General features: G+C 38.3%; 2 protein-coding genes across 3 annotated transcripts; one reads left to right on the forward strand and one right to left on the reverse strand.

Annotated features, from left to right (window-relative positions):
• Positions 1 to 2,445: 2,445 nt before the first annotated feature.
• LOC311302483 (BEN domain-containing protein 2) lies at positions 2,446 to 14,495 on the forward strand. Its single transcript, XM_084428392.1, has 11 exons — positions 2,446 to 2,648; positions 3,743 to 3,873; positions 4,142 to 4,210; positions 4,331 to 4,408; positions 5,027 to 5,119; positions 7,172 to 7,508; positions 8,041 to 8,244; positions 9,667 to 9,788; positions 10,824 to 11,025; positions 13,163 to 13,366; positions 13,492 to 14,495. The coding sequence occupies exons 1-11, from the start codon at positions 2,636 to 2,638 to the stop codon at positions 13,629 to 13,631; spliced, it is 1,593 nt and encodes a 530-aa protein (XP_084284518.1). The 5' UTR covers positions 2,446 to 2,635; the 3' UTR covers positions 13,632 to 14,495.
• On the reverse strand, positions 13,839 to 23,182 carry LOC311302484 (uncharacterized protein; the record flags this gene model as incomplete). Of its 2 annotated transcripts, none has more annotated exons than XM_084428394.1 (10): positions 22,571 to 23,182; positions 21,986 to 22,119; positions 20,652 to 20,810; positions 20,430 to 20,492; positions 20,265 to 20,324; positions 19,003 to 19,047; positions 16,331 to 16,814; positions 14,781 to 14,984; positions 14,272 to 14,408; positions 13,839 to 14,143 (listed from the first exon to the last, which is right to left on the reverse strand). In XM_084428394.1, the coding sequence occupies exons 1-10, from the start codon at positions 22,803 to 22,805 to the stop codon at positions 14,090 to 14,092; spliced, it is 1,575 nt and encodes a 524-aa protein (XP_084284520.1). In that variant the 5' UTR covers positions 22,806 to 23,182. The 2 variants fall into 2 exon arrangements, with proteins under 2 accessions (XP_084284520.1, XP_084284519.1); XM_084428393.1 differs by lacking the exon at positions 13,839 to 14,143 and having other exon boundaries at positions 14,215 to 14,408; positions 22,571 to 22,826; positions 22,911 to 23,006.
• Between the last annotated feature and the right edge of the window lie 1,046 nt (positions 23,183 to 24,228).

Below are 24,228 nucleotides of genomic sequence, written 5' to 3' on the forward strand. Positions count from 1 at the left end.
TTACAATAAGTAATATATTAGTTTATATTAGTCACTATCAGACTGATACGGATGGTGAGTAAAACACAACCGGGTTATTGAACAGTTAGAGTGAATATGGTAGCTGAAAGAATGCATAGAGAGTCCGAGTCCAAGTTAGCGTTGATGGTAATTGTAGTAATAGTAGTTTGGTGTTGCCTTACAGGTTCACGAGGAAGAGATGCAGGAGAATTGACGTGGAACAAACACAGGAGGTTGGTAGGCAGGTCAGTATCACAGGGAACATACAAGTAGTCCTATGCGTAGTATTAGTAAATTGAAATTAACGTTAACTAAGATTAATAAATGATTTAGAAGTATTTTTATTGTTAGTTCATGTTAAAGGGATTGTTCACCCAAAAATGAAAATTAGCCTGCAGGTATAGGTGTCCTGATTATTAAAAAAATGTCCTGGCTCTTCCAAGCTTTATAATGGGAGTGAATGGCTGTTCGTCTTTAGTCGATAAAGTTTTAAATATAGATCTTGTTCTTACACAAACGCATCGCTTCACTTCAGAAGGCTTTTATTAACCCCCCCAGAACAGTGTGGATGACTTTTATCATGAATAGATGCGCTTTGATGGACTTCCAAAGACAAACAGCCATTCACTCCCATTATAAAGCTTGGAAGAGCCAGGACATTTATTAATACAACTCCGATTGTATTCGTCTGAAAGAAGAATGTCATATACACCTAGGATGGCTTCAGGGTGAGTAAATCATAATTTTCATTTTTGGGTGAACTATCCCTTTAACTAACTAATGTTACCTTGTTGTAAAGTGTTTCCTCATTTCCTGTGTTTGCAGTGTTCCTGACAGCTGCATCAAGCTAGTAGAACAGGAGCTGTGCACTTATCTTACACAGCACCTTATAGACAGCTTCACGTTCCTGCTTCCCAACATGTACCCTCCCGAACCCCGCTGTGACGCACTCTCCACAGGGGACTGCGCCCCGCCACTAGCGCTGCCGTCCAGTCTGAGTGTGGGTGGAGCCAAGAGAGCAAATTAACCTGTCTCATCCATCAGGTATGAACTCCGCAGCTCAGCTATCTGCTTACATTTTATTATTATGTTAGTAAATGTCAGCAGGCAAGATGTCTTTGCAGGAAGTGAGTCTTCTTTCTTCTCTCACTTTTACATTCCATCTTTTGGAGATGGAATAGATTTATTTACTACTGGTAAACTGGGTTTGTATGCAAAGACTCATGATTATCTCTCTTCTTTCAGAAGAACCTGTTACAGAAGAACGAGCGTAGGACCGTGCTGCAAATAAGCACAAACAGTCTTTGCACAGAAAAAAAAAGACTCCCAGCACATATACAAAAATAAACTAAAAAACTAAAAATGTAACCATTTTGATAAAAATTATTAATATATTGTAACTAATAATATACTGTCCTTTAGTCTAATCACAACATGGGAACCTTTCAAATCAGGCAATTTAAAGGATGACAGGGATTCTCTTGAAATTTAATGTTGAAAACAGTGAATTTACACAAGCCCTACTGTGATAACCTGAAGACTGTAAGCAGTGGAGCCTTAAATGCCCTTATTGGTTCAAATATTATTATCATAAACATAATTGCAACTTTGGACAGTTGGTGACGCTAGAGGGATTGAGTTAGAGACTCCAAAATTGCTATGGTTAATGTTGAGATTGACCTCTATCTCTGTGCCAAATTTCATAACTTTGCTGCGAGCGGTTCTATAGGCGGCCAAATGCCATGGTGGAAGAAGAAGAAGAAGAAGATCCAATAAATTGAGACATAAATAAAAATATGATTCGATTTTTTTTTTAAAGCTGTTGCCTGGAGAGCTCAGTGGCTTAGAAAAATCAATCCTCCATTGGGTCGCATTCAGATCTAAGAGTGTTTTATTATTATTATTATTTATTTATTTTTTTGCTGGATATATTTAGACATAAACGAATTGTAATGTACATACACAAAAACACACATACATACACACACACACACACATATATATATATTCCTGACATAAAACTGTAAATCTACCCAATGAATTCTGTATAAAATGATTTTCTAATCAATATCTAATCTAGTCATCATCGTCAACTGTGATTGCTCCACCCTGCCTAGCGCTGAGAAGAGTAACAGATACCACGTGACTAAGGTGCTCTAAGCGCGTTCATGTGCTGTTTCAGCCATAGACATAATAAATACTTTTTACACCGGTATTTATTATGTCTATGGTTTCAGCCACCGGTCTAGACGATCGTTTGTACCTGTCTAAATAATGACACCGAAGTTGAACAGCCATTTAACCGAAATACACAATTGAATGCGTCTCTGAAAACGTCAGGGCACCAACGCGCTGCCCAGCTTGTAGCTGTTTCTCTCAGTCAGACTCAGGACAGGAGGAGCGTAGGAAGGGAACGCTTTGTAAAGTGAACGCCACGCTGCGTTCAGACATGCGCAGAGAGGAATGACATTGCAGAACGGGCGTGGTTTGAATGTAATCTAAAAATCCCGTTCAATAACAACAGCCTAACACTAGTAAACCGTCCAAATATCAACAACAAGCTCAAGTAATAGGTGATAAATTACAATAAATCTTTACGATAAACACTACGCGAGTGACAAGCGGCGGACCGAGCATGTCTGTTCACGGTACAAGTGCATCTCTTTACAGCAATAATACACATTGAACGCTTTAAATGTGACTGACACAGAACAATACATACAACTGTGGTTTTGTTTATCGCTTCATCGTGTTTTGCTGGCTCTAAAAACAGAAGTAGCTTCATATTCGCTGTGCGTTTATTCAACACACCGTTCCTCGTTTACTGCGAAATGAACTGAGAACGGAAGTAACGAACATTAGCTGTTTTAACGTTCGGAACGCTCTGTAATTTCCGTTTGACACCAAATACCACTTAGAAATTGTATTAACATGGTACTAAAAGATATTTCAACTATGTCCACATGTTTAAAACCAAGTCTTTTTTATTCTATTGTATTAACTATGGCGTTTTGTGATGCTATCATCGAAGTACAGTAATATTATCAGATGGTGATAACAAGATATACTACGAAACCGAATAATTTATATATTAATACCATGGTACATGGTAATTACCATGGTACTATACTTCAAAAATAGCAAGGCATTAATATTATTGTGTTTATGTACCATATACTAAAAGGTACCTTAAAAAATAAGGTACAACCATGGTAACTTTATTTTTTAGTAGAGTTGGTATTGTTGTAACACCATTCAGGCACTTAATTCATAATATTAATTCATAACATAAAGTGTACAAAAGTTTACGTCACTTTAAACCCCATGGATAACTTTTTCCCCATGGAAAGATTCTTGAAAGAAGTCTCTTATGCTCACCAAGACTGCATTAGAAGAACAGTAATACTGTCAAATGTTATTACAATTTAAAATAACTGTTTTCTATTGTAATATATTTTAAAATATAATTTATTCCCGTGAAGCAAAGCTGAATTTTCAGTCTTTAGTGTCACGATTCATTCTAATGCTGATTTACTGCCGAAGAAACACTTATCATTATGACTCCAAACCTTTGAACGGCAGTGTATGCTCATCTGACACCCAAACTAAAGAAGTCTAACCTCTCATTTGTTTGTAATTAGCACAACTATGCCACAACTGAAATTCTGTACAAGCATTTATAAGTAACTACAACTTTGGCACAGTGAAATAATCCAAACACACCCATGTTTTCTGCCTCCAGTTAACAGGGGGAGAAGTGTGTTGTGCGGTTTGCAGGATGAGGCGGAAGAGGACAGTCTGGAGAGCATGGACAACGACGGGACGGCAGTGATGATGAGATCCAGAGGCCCCAGTCCCCTCAGTGACAGTATGGTAGAGTATCACACTATACATTTTCATACTTATCGGAGAGGAATACAACAGGGCTGCTCAGGATGGTAAGTAAACCATCCATGGCAGTTCTACGTGTTGGCAGTATTTATTTATTTTGTTCACAAAATGTTGCCTTGATTTGGATTGTTTTCTTTTTTAAACTCTAATAACAGGCAAGAATATGGAATATGTGGATTCATGTCTATTGGTCATTTGATGGAGCAAATGCTGACATGAAACGGTCCTATCCTGTTATGTGTTCTGCTAGGTGTCCGAGGCGGATGATGAAGTTCTCATTAATGAAATCACACATGAAATACCATGTGATTCGCATGAGGTGATGGCTCTTTAAAAACATACTTCATTCCTATAATGAATAATAAGTTGTTCTTGTTTTTGCCTAACTTTTCTTTCAAAGCCTTTTTTGTTGTTGTTGTTGTTGTTGTTGTGCATGAAGGCAGAGAGCGTCATTTCGACTGAGATATATGGAGCTGATTTGCAAAGAACTCTGGGAGAGATTCTTGCATACTGTCAGGTACTGATGAGGCAGTTGATTCATTGCTAAGCCCCACCCTTAAAACATTTCTGACCAATCCTCTCTGTTGTGTGTTGAAAGGCCAGTTCACAGTGCATCGACAGACCGCAACAGACACTTCGCCAGGTTTTGTCGGAGTGTGTTGGCGTCCGTCCGAGCTGAACGTGCTGATTCAGCGTCTGAGAAGTGACATGCTGTAATCTGGAGTCTGTCGGTGCAGAGTGAATTGGCCTGTAGACATTTTAAGAACAGTTTTGTTCACTCACACTAATGTTATTACTTTCAAATGAGGGTTTTTTTCCCCATTTTCTTGTCTCGATTTTTTTTTTCCTCCACATAAAATGCTTTTGCAATATCAGAAATTCATGCTGGCCCGCATCACATCCAATCAGTAGTTTCTATGAGCACATTTCACTGAAATTGCTCATTAACAGGAATCTCGTATTCGCTCCTATGAGACGTTCTGTTGCGAGTAATAGTACTAGTCAAGGAGGGCAGAGCTCAGCGAAGGGTCAATTCTGCATCTTGTTTTGTTTTTTTTACTACGGATTTAACAAAGATTGTTAATGTTAAACGTTGAGTTGTCTTTAAAAAGTCAGAATGACATTCTTTGCGCAGGTTACATATGGAGCCATTCTGAAACTCGATGAGAAGTTTGAGATGCTCAAGGCGAAAGTAGCAAGCATCCAGAATCCAGCTGTCCTCTCTCAGGTAGAAATAACACACTTTACTCGTATATCACAAATATAAATATTGAGTGTATTACAGTAACAGCTATACACTGCCCGGCCCCCCCCCAAAAAAGTCGCTGTTTGGATTTAAATAGGCAAATGCTTAAAGGGATACTTCAGGATTTAGCATTAAGCTTTGTATCAGTAGAAAACCCGTAATGTTTTCGAATTACCTAGCTTTCCTCCCTCATATCCCCCTGAGACGAGAGATTTATGTATTTTTTGTCTGGAAAAAATCCTCCGATGACGCAAAAATCGCCATTGACTCGCCTAAAGACTACAGCCAGTAGTAGGGGCTGTCCCGCATGTTTTCAACCCACCCATAGAGGGTGGGATCTCACTCACAGAATGTACACATAGTGTCAGCCATCTTTTATTGGAAGCTAAGCTAGCAGCCTCTTGTTCTGTGGAGAAAGCTGAGTAGTAGGGGTTACCATACATCCTCTTTTTCCCGGACATGTCCGGCTGTCGAGATAGTCCAAAATGTCCGGGATTCGGCTTTTGCTTTCCGCAGTCGCCATTCATTGTTTACATGCACACCTTTTGTTTCAGTCTAACTGAATTCATTCCGATTGGTGAATCTGAAAGTTTACATGAACGCTAAACAAGTGATCGGTTGATGTGCTTTTTAACATTGCTAAGAAAATTCCCGCTCCTCCGTCGCTCATCAGTAATCACGCCACCGGCCTCACGCCGTTCTCCCGCGGCCCTCAGTCTCGTCCTGCTCGCCACAGTAAACATGATGAATGGTGACTGTAGAACGCAAAAGCCGAATCCCGGACATTTTGGGCGATCCCGAAATCCCGGGCAGACTCGTCACAGAGACTCACTAGTAGCCTAGTCTTGTTGTTTAACTGCGTGCTCTTACCGATAGGCGTGGCTTGGGAGTGGCCTCGTAGAGCAGTGAAGCAAGTGCATTCTGGGAGTTGTTGTCTTTCATCCACATAAGCCAAAAATACATTTTCTGGCTTTTCTCAGTCTAGAAAGCTCCAAATTCAAAAATAATTTCACATTTCTACTACATAAATGATCCATTTTAAATACACATTCATATTTCCAGAGGTGAAGTATCCCTTTAAGAGTCTATGATTGGATCATTATTGCAGTGATTATTATGTTTCTAGCATGTTATATGTTCATCAACAGTTCTTGTAACCCTAATAGATGGAGTGTGTAGCTTATCATGTAGGAAGACACATTATGGCCATATTCCAGGAGGACAATGTCAAGATTCATCAGGCTGAAAGTGTGAAAGAATGGTGTGGAGGGAGTATGAAGAATCATTTTAGAGGAACTGTTGCCAAACATATAACATGATAGAAACATAATAATCACTGCAATAATGATCCAATCATAGACTTAAGCATTCACCTATTTAAATCCAAACAGCAGGGGTCTTTAATTAACCTTTTTGTATTTTTATGTTAAATAAATGTGGCAATACCTTTTATTTTATTTTATAATTGAGTGAATTAAATATCTTAATTTGATTATTTTCTATATGAATGCAAACCAACTTTGCATGCAAACAGTAACATGATTATTCATAACAAATATTATACAAGCAACACCTGATTTTACTCAAAACAGTGAAACTAATTTAGTAAAATCATCCTAGCAAACACCACTTCATAAGTCCTAAAACAGGCTTTTAACTACAATTTTCACCATTTCTAATCACCTTTTAGTTTTTGTTCATTTCGGTTCATTTTAATAATCCTGCAGTGTGACATGAATTTTCAAAAGAACTCCCAATTAACACAAGGTGATAATTTTTATTATTATTATATATATATTTTTTAGAAGAATTATAGCATGTCATACACGTTTGCTTAAATATAATAGTATATAATAATAATAATGAAGACGATAATCAACAGCTCTGTATTTTCACATTCGTCTTTGTCAAAATAAATAAAACAATAATCTGTTAGTTTTAATAAAAAACACTGGAGACATAAAAGTGTCTGCAGTTGAAGAAAGACCCATATGCAGTCTTGACTGTAAATGAACTTTCTCCCTCTCATCTTAGCGGACACATTTGTCATCCAGCTACAGAGACCGATGCCAGGCCAAGTCTGAAGCCATGATCAGCTCTGAAGCGCCGATGCCCTGTCTCGTTCATATCTCCTCTACGTCACCCCTTCCATCTGTGGAGAGCTGGAAACCTCCTGCCCTCTCCCCCGGCCCAGAGGTGCCCAGCCCTCCACGACTCATCATCCAGAACCAGGCCCGGGCCACAGTGCCAACCCAAACAACACAAGAACCTCTCAGCACCAATAAAATGAGTCTAATGCAGCAACATCTGGAGCGAGTGAAGAGTCCAGCTGAAATCAGCCCAGCGTCAACTACAGACCTTTATAAGACGAGTAAGAGAGTCCTTTTCCAGAAAAATATCTTAACGTTCTTAAAATTTACTTTGGAAGCACTGTTTTGTAATATGCTACAACTTGCTTTCAGAGAACATTTTTAAAGTGGCACAATTATGCTTTTTTCCAATATTACCTTTCTGTAGTGTGTAACATAGCTGTTTTTTTTTATGTAATAAGTCTACAAAGTTTCAAAGGACATGATAAATGGAGTGACTCCTAAAAATTAGCCTAAAACGAGTCGTCAGTAATTCCAGTTTCACCTATCTAGGTTTGTAACTACTTCGCATAATGGCAGCCAATGGTTTTCAGTAGGTGTTTTTGACCTTGGATGCATGTAAACCACTGTTGGAGACTCTAAAACAAAATTAGGAATCTTTAAAATAGCACAATAGGGGCACCTTAGGTGTAAATAAAGTGTGTTTTTTTACCCCATTGGCATTTTTTTTATTGGCATTTGAACCACACTAAATTGAACAAGTTAGTGCCAATGATTTAATGCTGCCATTTGTGTCTGTTTCTACTCCTGTAGGTTGTCTGGGTAGCTCCGATAGGAAGGTGTTCCTGTCAAACTGCATCCTACAGAGGGCTGGTAAAATGGCACGTCCTGGTGCGGCGGTGCGGTACATCACACGAAACATTTTCACAGTGGAGGAACTTTCTCAAAGCAGCACAAATGGAAACCCAACCAGACGCCTAAAGAGACTCGACCCAAACAAGGTCAATGCCATCAGAGGTGAGCTGGATCTATATTTCATGAATGGCCTTCTCTGTGCAGTGTTGCCTACTATTTTCAATGGTAAGTTGCAAAAGCCGGCTCAAAAAGTTATGTGCTAATTGTAGGCCATTTACATGTTTTCTCTCCTAATCTGTGCTCACACACTGTATTTTAATATAAAATATAGTCAAATGTCCAATAAAGTCGTTCTCATTTACATATTTTTTGTCAGACAACAGAACGAATATTATATAGTGACCAGAAGTCCAAATAGTTGCTAGATTTGTTGCTAGGTGCTTTTTTGAAAGAATTTTTTTTGGCAAAGGTGTCTGACAATTCGCTACATCACTGTCTCTGTATGATGTCTTTTTTAAAATTACATTTAAATCATGGACTTAAATTTCAAACACATTAAAGGCGCACTATGTAAGTTTTCGCCACTAGAGGTCGTTTATTCAAAACAAAGGCGTAGCTTTGACACCTTGTTTTCGCTGAATCATGGGAGTTGTTGTCTTCGCCTCTACAGCCGGTGAAGAATACGACAGGACTCGGGCAGAAATCATATTCAAGGATGAGCGGTAATGTATTAAAGATTTATTAACGTTACGAAAGCCGTTGGAGCGTAACGAGGCCGCTTGGAGCTAATGAGAGACGAGCGCCACACGGTTCGAGATCAGTGGAGCTTTTATTATCCCACAGACGTTTCCACTTCTTCCGGTCATGCGTATGAGAGGGAATGCAGCGCTGTTTTATCATATTAGATACATTTGAGTGTGTTGAAAGTTATGTTATAATGCTACTCTGTGCGTTTGCTCGGCGGTTACTATATAAGAGACTTGTTGCAGTGAGCTAGATCTATACTAGGTGTGGTAAAACATGGTACTCGCCGTAAATCAAGAAAACGAGATTTAAACAAAAAGACTAACTGTGTTGAGCTTTATAACAATTAGTTTTCTGTCGATTAATGTATCCAAATAGTTGCTCACCTGTCTAATAAAACACATAATATATTAAAAGCATTTTTCCAATGGTTTCTACAAATGGAGGGTAACGCGGGTATGATGTAATTTATAAGCGACGCACAGACACTGTCCGTGTCCTGATTAAAACTGCTTATTTCTCTGGATTTAAACATTATTAGAAACATTTGGGACAATGGAAGTACACAAATCAACAAAATATATAACATTTTTCTAGTGGTTTCGGGATATTTTAATCCAAAAATCTTATATATTGTGCCTTTAAGAGTTTCTCAGAACTAACTTCTCTAACAAGTAACAACACTTTCCTGGGGCATTTCTCTGTCCCTTCACAAAGCACAATGTAGAGATTTTGATTAAGGCTCTACATGACTTGCTCAGCTTCATATATCAACATCTGTTGCAGTTTACTGAGCAGCATGAAAGACACTCGTTTTAACAGTGGTGTGTATTTCCACAGAGTGGGCGGTAAAGAGATACCCAAAATTTGATCTTCGAGAGAAGGGCAAAGACTGGAAAGTTTGTCTGTCTGTGATAAACTCAATGGCCCGCTACTATCGGTTCATGGACAAGACACGGAAGGTAAGAATGACCGTAACTCTTCTCTAACATCAGCAGAAACTAACACTGTAATGTTAGTCTTTCCCTGTTTTGAGCGATTACATGAGACAGGGTTATTATTTTCAGTAAGTTGTACTGTATCTTTCATCATTCCTTCTGATGTTCATTCATGTTTATTGTTTTGCTGTAACTAGTAGTAAAGAGGAAGAGTTGATCGGTTCACATGTGCTTGATACACGGCTACAAGGCGCTACAGCGATCTGTCATGCCAAAACCACATTGTTTGAATTTAGTAATAAAATCGACAGAATTTTAAAGTTGAGAATTTGTTTCTTGTTAAAAGAAGCAAAGCTTTGTGCGATTATTGGATGGCAGGCACGCTACAAATGTTTAGTGTTTAAGTTTTGTTCACGCATCAACAGAAAACAGCACAGACTAAACGATTTTAGATTTAAGAAACCATGTCTTTGCTGATTGGAATTAAAATCCAAAACCGAAAATAGCCGTTTCGTCCCAAAAATTTTGGTAGATGAAATTTCAGTGCATCCATAATGACAACTTTTCACCAATATCAGAATCTCTCAGAATGTGGCAACCTTCATTTTCTTTTCTTTTTTTACTATTAAAACCATTTAAAAACAATACATCTGCAGTATTTCCATGACTTTATTACCACTGCTTTCCCCAAAAAGCCCTTGGACCCTTTGATTGTCATATGTACTAATATTTATTTATCATTTTTTTTTGCCTGTTTTAAGCCATAAGTGTTTTATGATTAAGTAATTGTATGCTGATATTTGTGTAGGAGTACCTGACATGCTATAATTCATCTAAAACTAAACCAAATCTTTTTTATTTTTGTAAAATTAGTTTTAAAAATGTTGGTTTTAAATTACCTCATTAGTTGAAAGTACTTTTAAAATTAATTTGTCGCACTGCAGGATTATTTAAATGAACTGCACAAAAAGTGACAAAGAAATGGTGAAAGAGTAGTCAACTCACATACATTTTTCTTGGAGTGGTATGTTTGTTAGTAAGTTAATGTTTCGTTCACAGCTAAAGATTGAGGAAAGTGTAAAACCTGAGAACAGTGGATCAGTGACATCAGAATCAGCACCTAAGGCAGTTGCGTGTGAAGCGGCTGCAGAGATTGATGTTGAACTGTCTGACAGCGACACTGAGCAGAAACAGCAGGAAGTGCTGATGAGCCACATCACAGACGAATACGACATGCCTGCTGATTGGGAATCTAACGGCGGTCAGTGCGGACTGAAACATCACATCTGTCAATCAAATATAGTTCCTATTAGGGCTGTGCTTTGGGGTCAAGAGATCACAAGTTTGTTTCAAATTACGTTTGTTAATACGGTAGCTATGTTTCCATCCGTCTATTTTTATGCAAATGTTAAGTTAAGGGGCTAAGTTCGGCTGGCATCCAGGCTAGATATGCGCGTAAACTACAATGGAAACATATTTACCAAATAAATTCCTCAATGCTCAACCAAAAAAACTCACATAACCTTGCCTCAGAATCAGATGTGATTGGATAACTGGACCAACCAGTGGACCAATCACATCGCACAGCATCTCAAATGTTGGTTTTCATTCTGAAATGCCCAAAAATTTAAAATGAATTGTTTGCGCATAGCATACTAACTAGTCTCCTACATTGCTTTTCTTTGTTCTAAAGAGCAGACTTATTATTTATCTATGTCGGGTCCAAATTTAGGAAACGACGAGCACATGAAGCTTTATGCCTGCTCATATTTATCAAGCAGTAAAAAAAAACCGCCCTTTTTAAGCCTAAAACGTCAAAGGCGTCTGTGGACGAGTCTGAAGCAAGGCCTGATGGGACGACATTGTCCTGCTCCACTTCACAGGCGATGAGTGGAAGGAGAAGTTTAGAATGACACGACTGTCATTTATGACACTTCATTCAACAACAACAGCTTGTTCTACGCATCATACATCATTGCGCCATTTCTACGTTATTGCACGTGCAGAATTTGTACAGGTTCGGTTTTCAATCCGATCAAGTGTTTAGATGTCCTCTCGGATTAGAGAGGTTTAAAGGTTTAAAAACCACCCCATAAAATGCAAATGAAATTAATCGGATTCACAATGACATCGAAATAATGATACTGTGAAGTTGAAAAGACACGTGAAGTTTGTGAAGCCTTTCATACCTTAACATGACACTGTCTCTGGATCAGCAGCAGCGCCAACACAGATCTGAATGTTAACTGTGATCGTACTTGTCAAAGGTTTAATAGACTGTTGAATCATTGTCATTTAGGAACAAGATCGCATGAGTGTTTGAATCCAGATTGCGATCTTATAACGTCTTATTAATGGAAATGCAGGCTCTTTTCAGGCTAGACATTACATTACATTACATCCAGCTAAACGTGGATAATTTCAGATACGCAAACGTAGCTTTATCCATATTAAATCTGTTAAAGAAAGTTTCGGTTCAGATTTTCAGCCAAATCTCAGTTCATCCCACTTAATTTACCTGAAGTGGTTTGCTCTGATGATCCTCTGTGCACTGATAGAGAAGCATGTATATTGGCCATAATATCGGCAGGTTGCAGCCAATCACGAAAGTCGACATTGCGCCACCAATTTTTTTTTTTTTGCGCTATGTTTTGTTGCTGAATTTGGATCACGTTCGTAGGCTACTGAATGAATAAAATCCCTTTTATTTCCCTAAAAAATATAATTTGAACTGGAATGTTGTCCCATCTCGAAATTCACTCCGTCCCTGCATGTAACCACGTCAGTCGGATTGAATTGGCCATATCCGATTGAAATTTCATTCAGGTTGTAAGGGGTGGCTTAAACCTTTTCTAATCCCTTCAATAGGGCCATGTCAACACTTGATCGGATTGAAAACCAAACCTGGAAAGTTCTGCACACGTGCAATAACGTAGAAATGGCGCAATGAAGTATGATGCGTAGAACAAGCTGTTGTTGTTGAATGAAGTGTCATAAATGACAGTCGTGTCATTCTAAACTTCTCCTTCCACTCATCGCCTGTGAAGTGGAGCAGGACAATGTCGTCCCATCAGGCCTTGCTTCAGACTCATCCACAGACGCCTTGTTTTAGGGTTAAAAAGGGCGTTTTTAATGCTTGATAAATATAAGCAGCACGGCACAAAGATTCATATGCTCGTCATCTACTAATCAGGACACAAAATAGATACATATTAAGTATGCTTTGATGGCAGGACGATGGTTAGTCTGCACCAACGGCATTCAAATCAGATTTGAAGCTTGTGACAAGCAAGCATTCAATCAATCGGAATGATTTAAATCCGATTGAAAGAAAAAGTGACCATGTAAACGTAGCCACTCAAGTCTGATTCCTCATTTTCGTGTGTTCTTCTGAGCAGTGTATCTGGGCCCGCCTCATCGGGATGTGAAGGTTCCTGGGTTTGCCTTGTCTGCAGCACATCTGCGCACACGTCCTGAGCTTATCGCGCGCTATCTCATTAAATTCATCTTCCCAGAGGATGTGCTGGTACGCAGTAATGTTTACGGTGGGGTCCGGCGCGGCATTCAGGCTCTCGACCACAACAAGATCTCTGCACTGCGAGGTGAGATGTCTGATAATCGCCAATGTAGTTGGCTACTTTTTCAAAACGGTCAAAGATTGGGCACCGGCTCCGGTGCCATTGAGGACTAGCTTCTTCACAGCTTCTTTCACTCTTCTCTTCTTCAGAGCACCTGTTGGAGCGTTTTCCCTGGATGAAGCTGGAGGAAGATGGAAGCGACTGGAAGGTTTGCGTTGGAGCTATAAACAGCACCATCCGCAAGTTTCGATACGAGCGCAAGATGGGCATAAAGAGAGGGATACGCTAGCGCAGTTAAAAACTGCTCAATAACAGTGAAGTGAAGTATTCATTTGGAGAGGTGTTTGTGAAGAGTGACTTGTGTCAAGCCAAGTCTAGCTAGTTGCTGTTACTGGTGGTTTTTATAGAATGTGTGACTAGTATTTAATTTCAGTTGTGATTTATACTGGTTGTTACTTTAATAATATAATTTTCAACAGATCTGAAAAAAGAAATGAAAAAAAAAAAAAAAACTTTATTTGGCAATATAAAAAATATACAGGTGTATGAACAAAAAAATTGTTAATATATGGATTTATTAAGAACAAAACAAATGTTAATATATTATGTATTCAAAACTTCTCTTACTTTAGAAACATAGCAGCTATATAAAAGAGAAATACTGCTGTTGCACTTCAGTTCCGAACTAAAGTTGTAGAGTTCAAGAGTTCAGATGATTAATTGAAATGAAGTATGTGTGTGTCTGGATTACAAAACAAACCCTCGGGAGTATGAAGGGTAATTTTTTGTCTCTCCTTCAACCTGAAATAAAGCACAGAAGCACTGTTTAAAACGTGTGTTTTGCCCCTTAAACTACTGAATGAAGGAGTATATTATGTAGGTAAAATAAGTCCTAGCTGAGAACTAGCTGGCGTGACTGAGAAACGCACCTCCTTTGGTAGATATGATGTTTTTTCAGCTGTTTTCTTGAGGTTTTTGGTGATGTTGTTGATCACTCCAAGACACTGTGCCCATGACACACCCCTCACGCCGACGTCAAACTGTGGGTACATCTCAGCCAGGAACTCTAAACACACAAAGTGTATATATTTTTCATTTCCATTTAGAAATGCTAATGGTGCACAAATTTAAGTTTGGAAATAAACTCTCCTGGAAAAAAAAACTTGATTCACAAATTATTCCTTAAACATTTATGCATCAACGCATCAAAAGTCAATATATTTTTTAAATTACAAATACATTTTTTGCCATGCCAAATTAATATCTTTGGCTAAATACTTTTTGCGCACAACATGACTTTGCACATAAAAAAAATACATAATCTATAGATTAATATTTCATTTGAATCTGTGAAGTTGATAAACAATTATTTCTGGTTAAGCATCTCATTTCTGAGCGTTTCATGGAGAAAAACAAAGCAAGAAGGGACTGCATTTACCTCTAAGGGCTTCTATTTTGTTTGGGTCGAGTTGCTGGATGCCCTTTGCGGGGTTGCCTGTGACCGCACTGCAGGACAGGGTGCTGATGGGGAAGAGAGCGTGAAGCACAGGCTCCACGGCCTTCTGCGGCTCCACCTCCTTAAACACCAACTTGTACACGGACAATGGGATCCGCACTTTCCGCAAGGCGCTCCCGATCATTACTGAGGAAAAAAAAGACCATTCAATAATCAATTTCTTACAAGATTGGCACTTAAACTAAAGTTATTGTTATATGTTTTCTCCATTTTTTTGTACATTTTATATTCAAGTAAAAAATGTGAGTATAAGCAACAGTTTGGCATACATTTTAATTTAGTGTGTAGTGCGACTTACAAGAAAAGTTCTCAACATGGCAAGGTTATGTGCCCTTGCAATCAAGTCGGAAATATCGTTATTACGAATTCTGAGCATGCAAATGATCGAGCGAAGTGATATTTACAAGTGGGAAACTTATAGACCAGCCACTGATAGCCAGGGGGTTCGCAAAACAATCTGCTGTAGGTCTACCATATTTTCCAGACTATATTTAGCATTTTCATATCATCTAAAACGTGCTGCGACTTACATTCCAAAATGACTTGTATAGTGCATTTAATGTCCAAAAAGTAGACAAGTTTTTATAGACATTTTTTCATGTCTGTGCTACAAGTATTTTTGAACGTAGTAATAAAATGCGACTGATACACCGTTGCAATTTATATGTTTCTCAACAACTTGCGTTTGACCCGGTGTGATTACTCAGGTGCAACTTATTTTCCGGAAAATTATATATTATTGAAAAGTGCATATTTACTTTTACATTCATATTTACAGATTTTTGCCAGTAAAACGAGCATATTGTGTTCATTACTCGCACCCACATTAACTTTGGGTTTATTCAATGTTATACTATATGAGGGGGGCCTTGGAAAATATTCTACCCTATAAGGGGTCCCTGGCCCCAAAAGGTTTGAGAACCCCTGTTCTAGACGATAAACAAGTGGGATGCCATTGGAAAGGGAGTTCAATTTGACACATTCATCTATAATATAGATCTCATATAATAGATCTAAATATAGAGATCAGTTAGCAGAAGTTTGGAGTGAATGGTGTTAATCAACTTTCACAGTTTGCTTAACATTTAATGTGCTTTCACACAGGCAGTCTAGTTTGAAACGTTTAGTTCTACATTTTATTCTGATAATCCATTACACTTGGATATATGTCACAATACGGAAGAAAAGCTCTGTCAACTACTTGCGTTTAACTGCAAATTTTCAGTGAAGGCCAGCTATATCATTAAAGCTAAATCAATACTTATGTTGAAAATTTTTTATTTTTATTTTTTGCATAAGCCAACATGACTTCTAATATGACATTTCTAAGAACTTGGCCTTAAAATTACATTTTTAAAAGAGTATTCCCTTTTATCATCTCAAACTGTGTTATTTGTCATTGACCTCAATACCCTTATCATGACACACTGCCCACCAAGTAATCACATCATACTGTCAACTCCATATCCTACCTTTGTGTTCCTCCTGAACTTGAAGTGTGGCCTCTTTGTTGTTGAGCATCTTCTCCAATTTAACTTTCTCCTCCTCCACCGGAGCCAAGCCTTTCTCTCTTTGCTGCTGATGCACTGGGCCTGTGTTGCACAAAGAGCTTTTCTTCACTATCTGGGATGGCTGTGGATCATCCATTGTCTCATCTCCAAATGGCTTTAACACGAGTAAAGCAGGATCAGGAGTTTCAGATAGGCGCTGGGATCCATTATTGCGCCCCCGACGCCCACGTCCACGCCCGCGTCCCCTGCCCCTGCCTCTGCCTCGTCCCACACCAGGAGGTTTGCCCGACTGAAGGCTGTTGTTGTCAGCTTGCTGGAGACCTGTCCTGTCCGGCCCTCGCTTCCACGGAGGGATCCACCACGGGTTTGTCTGGACTGGTGGACCAAGACGCTGGGCCAAAGGACCGGACAGCTGCCCGTCTTCAACAGGTAGAGACGCCGGTTTCTGAGAGATGTGGAACACATTATCAGCTAAAATTAATGACAAAAACACTCTTGGTGAGTATCCCAAAAACAGTCCTTTTGAATAACCAATCAGGTTATCCAGACATGGTCTGAATTTTGCCAATGTGAGGGAGGATGGAGACCGGATACATGCTCTAAGGTCCTGCTATAAAATACAGGAATTTTGGTTGATGATTATATTAAAAGGTACCAGGATTGTGCTTTTTTTGCCCAACTATTTATGTACTAGGAGATCCATCTTTTTTACGCTTTAATGTTGAGACGAGCGAACGGATCCAAATAAAGACTAGAATACACTACATGATTTTTGCACAGATTTTTGTCTCGAATTGCAGTCAGTCGCCAAAAATCTGAGCCAGTCAGTAGTTTATGACACGAGTCAAGGCTCGTGCATCTTTCCCTGTGATTTCTTGTACTGCACATCCTGAAGAGAGAAACATCTCTGATGCGCATTCAAACAAGTTATTAACAACTAGTTGTTCAGTTCAGTTTCGTACACACGTAGATGTTTTGTATATGCGGCTGTCAATACCTGCAGTTTTGGAAGTTGATTCAGTAGTAGAATGTGGTTGTCACTCCTGTAAATGACTGAATTTGTGTGTTAAGAACAGGATTAAGCACTAAAACACAACTGAATTTAGCTGCAGTGTGTGTGTGGCCAAAATCTGTTCTGATTGTAAAAGTGGAGTAGTGTATTCCAGCCTTTACTGCGAGAGACTGGTGATCCGCAGGGTTGCAGTCTTTCCTTTAATGAGTTACAGAAGTGGGGAAGGTGGCAGCATATGAAAAATGTCACATGGGTTACTTGAAAACTTGGACATTTATAGCTGGAGGGGTAAATATTTGCCATGTAAAGAGGATATGGTGTAACGAACCTGATGAGATTGGTGGATTTACTTATTTACTTTTTTTTAATAATAATTTATTAGATCTGTTCCAGCAATCGATGCATTTGTGACCGACACATTTGTTACCTCTGTAAAATGAAGTGTTTTGTTTTGCCTATTGAAGGAAAGTAAAAAGTCTGACACAAAAAGAGCATATTATTGTAATACTACTCCAAAAGTAATACAAAACAAAAGCATTAAAAGAAGAGAAAAGAAAAACGTAACTGATCACAAATTATATTATATGACTCGTACCTGCACTGAAATCACATGAACTAGAAGGAAGTCTATTGTCTATTGTGTCTCCTAGTTTTAGTCAGCAACTTAAATCACCAGGCAGTTCTTAACCTATCACAACCATTTGTTCTCTTTTAAACACTAAATTATGGTATAGTCCTCAATCTCTTGATCGCGATGTCTAATTATTCCACTGTCCTGCAGTTTAGCTTTAATACTAATTAAACACCCATGAACCAGCTAATGAAGGTCTTCAGGACCACTAGAAATGATCAGGAAATTGTGCAGGACTAGGGGTGTGCGATATCATGATTTTTGATCGTGGATGTTTAAAATGTCTCCACGATCTGCTTTTGAAAAATTACCGTAGTATCGTGTTAAAGTGCATACATACTGTACAACGCGACGTACATACACATCACACGTATTTTAGATGCGTGCCGGTTATAAAGTGACAGTAGCCTATAGTAAACATGCTGCCGCTTGTCCTTAAAGGCGTAGTTCCCCCAAAAATGAAAACTGTCGTCATTTAACTCTCTCAAGATGTTTTAAACCCGAATAAGTTTTTCTTCTGTAGAAAATAAGTTATTTTGAAGAGTGTGGGTAACCAAACAGTGGCTGGCCCCAATTTTTTTCCAGTATATTTTTTCCTACTATGGAAGTCAATAGGGACCAGCAGCTGTTTGGTTACCCACACTCTTCAAAATATACAATTTTGTGTTCAGCACAAGAAAGAAATTAATACAGGTTTAGAACAACATTAGAGTGAGTAAATAATGATAATTTTCATTTTTGGGGAAACTGCGCCTTTAATGTTAATAAAACAACAAAACCAACATGAGAAAGAATCGTGATGAAATCGTGATTTTCCTGAAAAAAATCATATGATATGATATTTTTGCCATATCACCCACCCTATGCAGGACTCATATTTGTTTCTGCACAATTGATTTAGGTGAGACCAAATGAAATCCCTCAACAGTTCTGTGCACAAGAGTGACGCATCAACAACAATACATAGTGGTATATGGTTTACACACTAACCTTTGAAGCATTCTTCAGCCTTGCTGAGCTCCTTACATAAGACGGCTATAAGAAAAGAGAAAAGATTATCTATTTTCAAAAATCGCACATAAAAGGTCTGTACAGGCATACTGTCATTGAGTGCATCGGTAAAATATCAGGGTCAGTCAGTCTCAGGGCTCGACAATCAGATTTTTCTTTCTGCTGGCCTAGTCGCTGTTCAGATTTTAATTTTCTCTGGTGATGCTTTTACAGGGCCTGGGGCAAAGATTTAACATTTATAGCATCATCTTTTTAAACTAAAACCTGATTTATTTTGCTAAATATAAAAATGATATCACAATACACATCTTATATTTTAGTTTTAAGTAATCAAAAGCTTTTTAAGGGCTCATATTGTGCGATAGCAGCTGTAAAACCCTCTAACACAAAGGTCTTCAACCCTGCTCCTGGGGATCCACGGTCCTGCAAAATGTATTCCCAACCTGCTTCAGCACACCTCTCTGCGATGTTCAAGCCATCCTGAAGAGCTGGTTCAGGAGTGTTTGAGGCTTGGTCACTTCATGCGTTTTTTCTCTGATCAGATATCAATCCGATCGTGACTCCGAAACGCTTCCGTGACGGATTTAAATCCGATCACTCAGGAAGTGGTCTGATCTAAACCAGACAAGTGTAAAGGTATCTGGTTGTTGACACCACGTGTCCATTTTACTCCTCCCAAAATGATAGAAAAATTAACTTGTTAGAGTGTGTTATAGGCTATGTGACATGTTATAGCCAGATATGACAGCACTACTGCAGACCAGTAGAGTATCTCTTAGAAGTAGTGAGACTAAATTATCTTTCCAGTGCTGATGCCGCCCTCTCTCCCATTGTCTCTGATCTTGAAATTAGCTGATGATAAATAAAATGCAGCTCATATCGGTAGCTTACGTTGATGTGAACTCCATCAGAACAGGAATTGAATATCGGATTAATATCTGTTTTGCGGAGACACATTTATGCGGCCAAGTGTAAATGGAAACGTTTTAATAAATCAGATAGCTATCCGATCAGTGAAAACGCATGAAGTGACCAGGTGTAAACAGACCCTTCGATTAGGGTCGGACCTGAACTCTTCAGGACAGTGGGTGAGCAGGAGCAGGGTTGAAGACCTCTGGTCTAACATGCACGCACTAACATAATTGACAGCATAAACTGGGCAAGTGGCAGTTCTTTCAGCTGGCCCTTGGTCATCCTTATTGTCAAACCCTGGATCACTGAGGTTAAAAGGTCTACAGCACCTCATTTGACATCTGTATGTCAATCTTCTGTTCAAGCCTCAGCACTGCTGCATGCAGGAACTGAAAGACAACAAACAGCGAACAAACAGATCAGATGTATTAAAAAGACCTTGATTCTGATCAGACATCTGAATGCGTTATAAAGTTGAAAACAGAAGCTCTTACCCTACAATAGTTCAGGACCTCAAGCAGTATATTCTGCTGGTCCTCCCCGACAGCAGATTTGCTCTGGTTTAGAAAACAATTCGGACGTTAATGAGAAAGGAAACTGACCTTGATCGGAGTAACCATTTATTGGTGAATTGGATAATTAATGCATAGAATGGGTACTTGTATGAACTTAAGTAGTGTCACTGTCAACATCAACAGTTATGAGACACAACAAACCTGTTCTGGTGCATTTGGAAATACTGGAGGCTCCATGGCAGCTAAAGGGCTGATTGCCATGTTCAGTCCAGACATCTCTACAGGACCTCTGGCCGAATCACACGGAGGCACAGCTTGGTAAAATGTGTGCTCCTCAGAAGGGAGTCCTACGTTCGTGTCCTTTGGAAGAGAATGATCATTACTGGCATGAGCAAAAAAAAAAAAATTTATCTAATACTCCAAGTTAAAGGATGTTTACTCATCCTCATGTTGTTCCTAACCCATTCAAATTTCTTCCATGAAATTAAATTACTGAAATCTATAAAAAAAAAAAATAATAATAATAAAATAAAAAAAAGTGCGTTGATGACCTTTTTTTTTTCCATAACTAAGACGAGATGATGATGAGACGACACCGATATCATTGAACAATAACTGACTATATCAACATGGAATATCATAGATTAAAAAAAGATGACACTAAAATGTAGTTTTGTAAAAAAATAACAAACTTTACCAAATTCTCTGTTTTTTGTTGAATAAAAAGCAATCTGACGACCACGTGCACTCGCTCTCTCTACTAGGGACGTGCGAGACTAGTCGATTAAATGATCCTGCTGCTGCTAGTTGACATGGAAATACTATCATCAAGTAATATCAACAATTCCAAATTGAATTCATGTTTTTATTTTAAAGGTTCTCTTTTATATTAAAGGTTCTCCCAAAAATAAAGTTTCTGTCATTAATAACTCACCCTCATGTTCACGTTCCAAACCCATAAGACCTTTGTTCATCTTTGGAACACAAATTAAGATATTTTGCACACAAAAAAGAATCGCTTCATAACATTAAGGTTGAACCACTGGAGTCACATGGACTATTTTGACGATGTCTTCACTACCTTTCTGGGCCTTGAAAGTTGCAATGACGTTTCTGCCTATGGCTGGTTCTTAAACCTCTCAGATTTCATCAAAGAGAACTTAATTTGTGTTCCGAAGATGAACGAAGGTCTTACGGGGTTGGAACGACATGAGGGTGAGTAATTAATGACAGAATTAACATTTTTGGGTGAACTATCCCTTTAAAACAACAGAAAAAAGACTGCTGTTATTGGGAAAGCAAAGTCCCAAAAATAAATTTTGGGAGTGAATGCAAAGGCATTAAATATCATTTTCCCTCCCATCTCCTTTTTTTTTTTCAATCACCATGTGATTGAATCCGAATTACCCAAAAATGATGAAAACAATTTCATTACTATCCCTAAGAATGTAATGATATGAGCATCTGGCTTAGTTATTTTTCATTTATTAACTGCTAAACTTTTCACGAAAGAGAGGAGGGCTGTAGCACAATACCCCGTGTGCGGCACTACAGTCAGGACTCTGTTTCGGGTTCTGCTCATCCAGAAAGGTTTGTCGGCTCTCATGGTGTCCATTTAAACTCCTCCTGCAAAACTGTTTTTCAGGGGGTGCAGAATCCTCCTGGTTTTCTGAGACAGAAAGTGAGGAAAATATATAACTGACCCAAATTTGTCCATATACAGACACTTAATGTTACTCTGCATTAGATATGAAATAAACCAAATTACATTTAGGCTATATATAAAAAAGCAAAGTTTGAGCAAAACATTTAAAAGAAATGTGCTGGGTTCTAAGTGATAAAACAACATAGTGTTGTATAGTAAGTGTGTCACTTTGTGGTTGTTAAAAATTAGTGTTTGACATAGTTAATGTGATGAACTAGCTACACTTCATACATCTATGTTACTAAACAAATCAACAGAACACTACTGCAAAATGGCTCAGAAAAGTTAAGATATATAAGTATAAAGCAATTATTTTCTTTAAAACCTTGTATTATAATGTCTTTAAATTTGATAGGTAGGCAGACAGAGAGATAGAAGATTTTAAAGATTCAGATGTAGGTCAAACTAGCCAAACCTCGCTCTCGGAGGTTTCTTCTGCTCCAGGTAGAAGCTCTGGATGAGCACGAGAGTTCATCATCATCATCATCTGAGTTATCGGACTCGACAGGAGCGAATATACTCAGATCCATCTCAGTTTCTGGATCTTCATTTTCCAGCTTGACAACGATACATTGATTTGTTCCGTCCTCATCGCTGTTTGAGCAACTTTGAGGGCGCGGGTCAGCGCCAGAATGAAGCCTAGCCATCATTTTCAGTCACCACGCGAACAACTATCGAGGATTTTCCAGAGTAAAGTCTTGTTTGATCCTCACCAAAGAATTAGCAGATTGATTTTAAGTTTAAGACAGGCTCACATTCATTCGGACTGCAGCTGACGCGTTTGAGTAACTGTTAGCTGATTTGTGCGTGTGTGTGTGTGTATTAGAGTTTTTCAACTGGGATCGGCGGATGGATCTTCAAATAATAATACAGATACTGACGTAAATACTCGAGGGTATTTCCAAATACCCTCATTTAATGGTAACGATACTAGATGTTTATTTCAAAGTGGTGATTGTAATAATTGTTTAGCATGAAATGAGTGCATATCACAAGTGGTAAAATGAAAATAATGACCTATGTCGGCGAGTAGTTGTGCAGGATTAGGAACTATTTCCCCTTCCGCTGACCACACATTCACGAGCCAGAATGTGCCAGAATTCAGTTTGCCAGAGATGAAGTCATTTCTCTTTTCTTCACAAAATAATGAGCCAGTTAATTTAGTCGTTTACAACAGGTTTTCAATGGGAGCCTGTAAAAAAAAAAGGTAATTGCGTCTATAGGCTATACTTTCATATCGTCACCTTCCTAAAATAATTGCCTAAGTCATTTTTTGACAAAAATGATTTTTTTGCATAAGTCATCTCCTCGTGATGCTGGCCACCTCTGGTAAAATCCCCACATCCTCAGTTGAACAGATCATGCAGTTCTACCCCTGCAGTGTAATAGCCTATGTCAAGAGTGTGACTTAGGCCGTTTTATTTGGCCTAAGTCAAAAGATTTTACAAGCAATTTAAAAATTTTAAAAGGCAATTTTACAAGCTTTTCAAGATGGGAGCTGCATCAAGAAGACCGAACCTCTTAAGTTATTTTTCATTTTTTTGTGTGTTTTCTGAGAAACCTGAAAAATGACTTAGGCAATTATTTTAGGAAGGTGACGATATTCAATTATTGGTTCCGTTTTTGTGTTTTCTGAGAAACCTGAAAAAAATGACTTCCAAGGCAATTATTTTAGGAAGGTGACGATATTTAGACTTTCTTTCTCGCTGAAGTTATACAGTATCTTTAATTTGTCTCGCAATTCTGAGAAGAAAGTGAGATTTATGAGATATAAACTCGCAATTGTTAAAATAATAATCAGAATTTTGAGATAAAAAGCCACAAATATTATTATCTTTTTTATCTTTTTATACCGTGGTGGAAGCTTAATTTTTTGTGTGTGTGATTTTTAACAAATAATTTTATTTAAAATCATTCAATAATTGATCATGTGTGTAATTGTTGTTATTAATAATATGGAATATTATGAGAATTTGAACTTAAACTCTTATGACTTGGCGCAGACCAACACTGAAACAAGCATCAAATTGAAATTATATTTGTTTAATAAAAATTATACTTAAGGTCAACGTT

Source organism: Rutilus rutilus, assembly GCF_951802725.1.
Source record: "Rutilus rutilus genome assembly, chromosome: 13".
Classification (NCBI taxonomy): domain Eukaryota; kingdom Metazoa; phylum Chordata; class Actinopteri; order Cypriniformes; family Leuciscidae; genus Rutilus; species Rutilus rutilus.

Bases quoted from the DNA above. Each gene is read 5' to 3' on its own strand.
- LOC311302483 (XM_084428392.1), top strand. The intron at 3,874-4,141 runs GTAGAGTATCAC...GTGTTCTGCTAG, and splicing joins GTCCCCTCAGTGACAGTATG to GTGTCCGAGGCGGATGATGA. The intron at 9,789-10,823 runs GTAAGAATGACC...TTTCGTTCACAG, and splicing joins TCATGGACAAGACACGGAAG to CTAAAGATTGAGGAAAGTGT.